The 1,806-nt window shown below is 60.4% G+C and overlaps 1 protein-coding gene across 1 annotated transcript; it reads right to left on the minus strand.

Annotated features, from left to right (window-relative positions):
• On the minus strand, positions 1-1,552 carry UFO (F-box family protein). The gene has a single exon (XM_008811127.4). It carries the CDS (start codon positions 1,447-1,449, stop codon positions 1-3), a length of 1,449 nt encoding a protein of 482 aa, XP_008809349.4. The 5' UTR covers positions 1,450-1,552.
• Between the last annotated feature and the right edge of the window lie 254 nt (positions 1,553-1,806).

Genomic DNA, 1,806 nt, shown 5'->3' on the forward strand with positions numbered 1-1,806 from the left:
CTAGCCATTGAAACCCTGGAAGGGCATGGATGACGATGAGTCGAGGAGGCCGATGGCAGGTGTTGCGAGGCGGGGCTCGTATGCGAATCCTCGAAGGCCTCCACCAGCGGCGGCGCCGCGGATGAACGGGCATGGTGGCGCCCACCGCCATTCCTTGAGATAGAAATCAAACAGGAGGACGTCAGTAGATCCTTTAATGGTGATGGCCATGAATTCGGCATTCCCGACACACTCGAATCCCCGGCCAGCTTCTGCCTCACTGAACCGCACGTAGACCTCCTGCGGCATCCGCTCGACCTCGGCCCAGGCGCGGCCGCACGGCTGCAGTGACCAGAGACGGACGCTGCGAGGCACGCTGAGCCTGCTCTTCTCGACGGCGGCAACCAGGAGGACGCGGCCGCCGCACTCGGCGAGGCTCGGGGAGCGGAGGAAGCGGCGCATGGGGGGCTGGATCTTGCACCAGGCGTTGGAGGCGACGTCGTAGGCTAGCACGGCGAAGGGCCCGCAGCTCATGCAGTAGAAGCGGCCGGCGGCGAAGGCCATGCGGCCGGGGTCGATGTTGCACAGCCGGGGGAGTGCGCTGGCGGTGGCCCAAGGGGAGTAGAAGCCAGTGGCGCCGTCGGCATGAAAGCACTCGGCGGTGAGGTTCTTGACGGCGAAGGGAGAGATGAGATCGTCGCCCGCGAGGACGACTGAGAGAGAGGAGGGGCCGGCCGCAAGGCCGACAGAGGGGAAGAGGCGGGGGGTGGGCGAGGGGGGGAGGTGGGAGGAGAGCTTGGAGAGGGGGTTTAGGAGGAGGAGGGACTTGGCGCCGGGATCGTCGGAGAGGAAGCAGAGGAGGCCCGCGGAGGAGGCGGCGGGGGAGAAGCCGCGGGGGAGGAGTGGGGAGAGTGGGAGTCGGAACCAGGCGGGAGTGGCGGGATCGAGGAGGAGGAGGGCAGCGGGGGGAGGAGGGGGGCCGGCTGCGGAAGGGGAGTAGAGGAGGGGAGGACGGGGGGGAAGGAGGAAGAAGGCGAGCCAGGGGAGGCCGGGGGAGAGGCGGAGGTGGGCTTCAAGAAAGCTGTCGGAAAAGAGGAGGGAGTACCAGCGCTTACAGACGGAGCGGAAGCGGAAGAACGCCGGCGGCGGCAGGAACGCAAGGACTCGGTCGATAAGGCCTTGCGGGAGGTGCCTCCAGATGCGGCTGTCCATGTGGACGCCGGAGGCGGTGGAGGAGGTGGCGATGGTGGCAGTCATAGCGGCGGTGGTAAAGGCTGGGTCCATTAGCTCACGGTCGTCAGTGGTGGTGATAGCAGTGGTGCAGTTGGAGAATGCTTCTTCACGTAGGTTGTTGTTGTTGTTGTTGTTGTTATAAAAAGAAAAAGAAGAAGAAGAAGAAGAGAGGAAGTAAAGGGGTTGGAGACTGCTGCTTTGCTGTTGGTGGTGGTGTTGTTGCGCTGTGTTTTCCATGTATCTGTCTATATCTTTGGATATCTTCAGCTGCTCCTCTCAAGGAGGGAAGGGGAGAAGGACGCATTAAGGGACAGGAGAACAGTGGCAGTGAAGGAGGCGGAGCGTACGAACTGCTGGCTTTGTACACAACGTGAAAAACCAACTCGAAAGAGGATCAAAAAAAAGAAAGAAAAAAAAAGAGGAGGGGGTGCCATGTAATGAAGTGGGAAAACCCTAATGACACTGAGGATGTTGGGTGTTCAGCTCTCAACAGCAGAGAGCCAGATAATGATGAATTTTTTTTTTTTGGCTTAGATCATGTCATTGAGATCCTGCGGTGTAGCCCACTTGATACATGTGTTCTATAATTCTATT

The sequence above is a fragment of the Phoenix dactylifera genome, chromosome 2 (genome assembly GCF_051530095.1).
Source record: "Phoenix dactylifera cultivar Ajwa chromosome 2, Ajwa_hap1_PhDact_Kaust_v1.1, whole genome shotgun sequence".
Taxonomy (NCBI): Eukaryota; Viridiplantae; Streptophyta; class Magnoliopsida; order Arecales; family Arecaceae; genus Phoenix; species Phoenix dactylifera.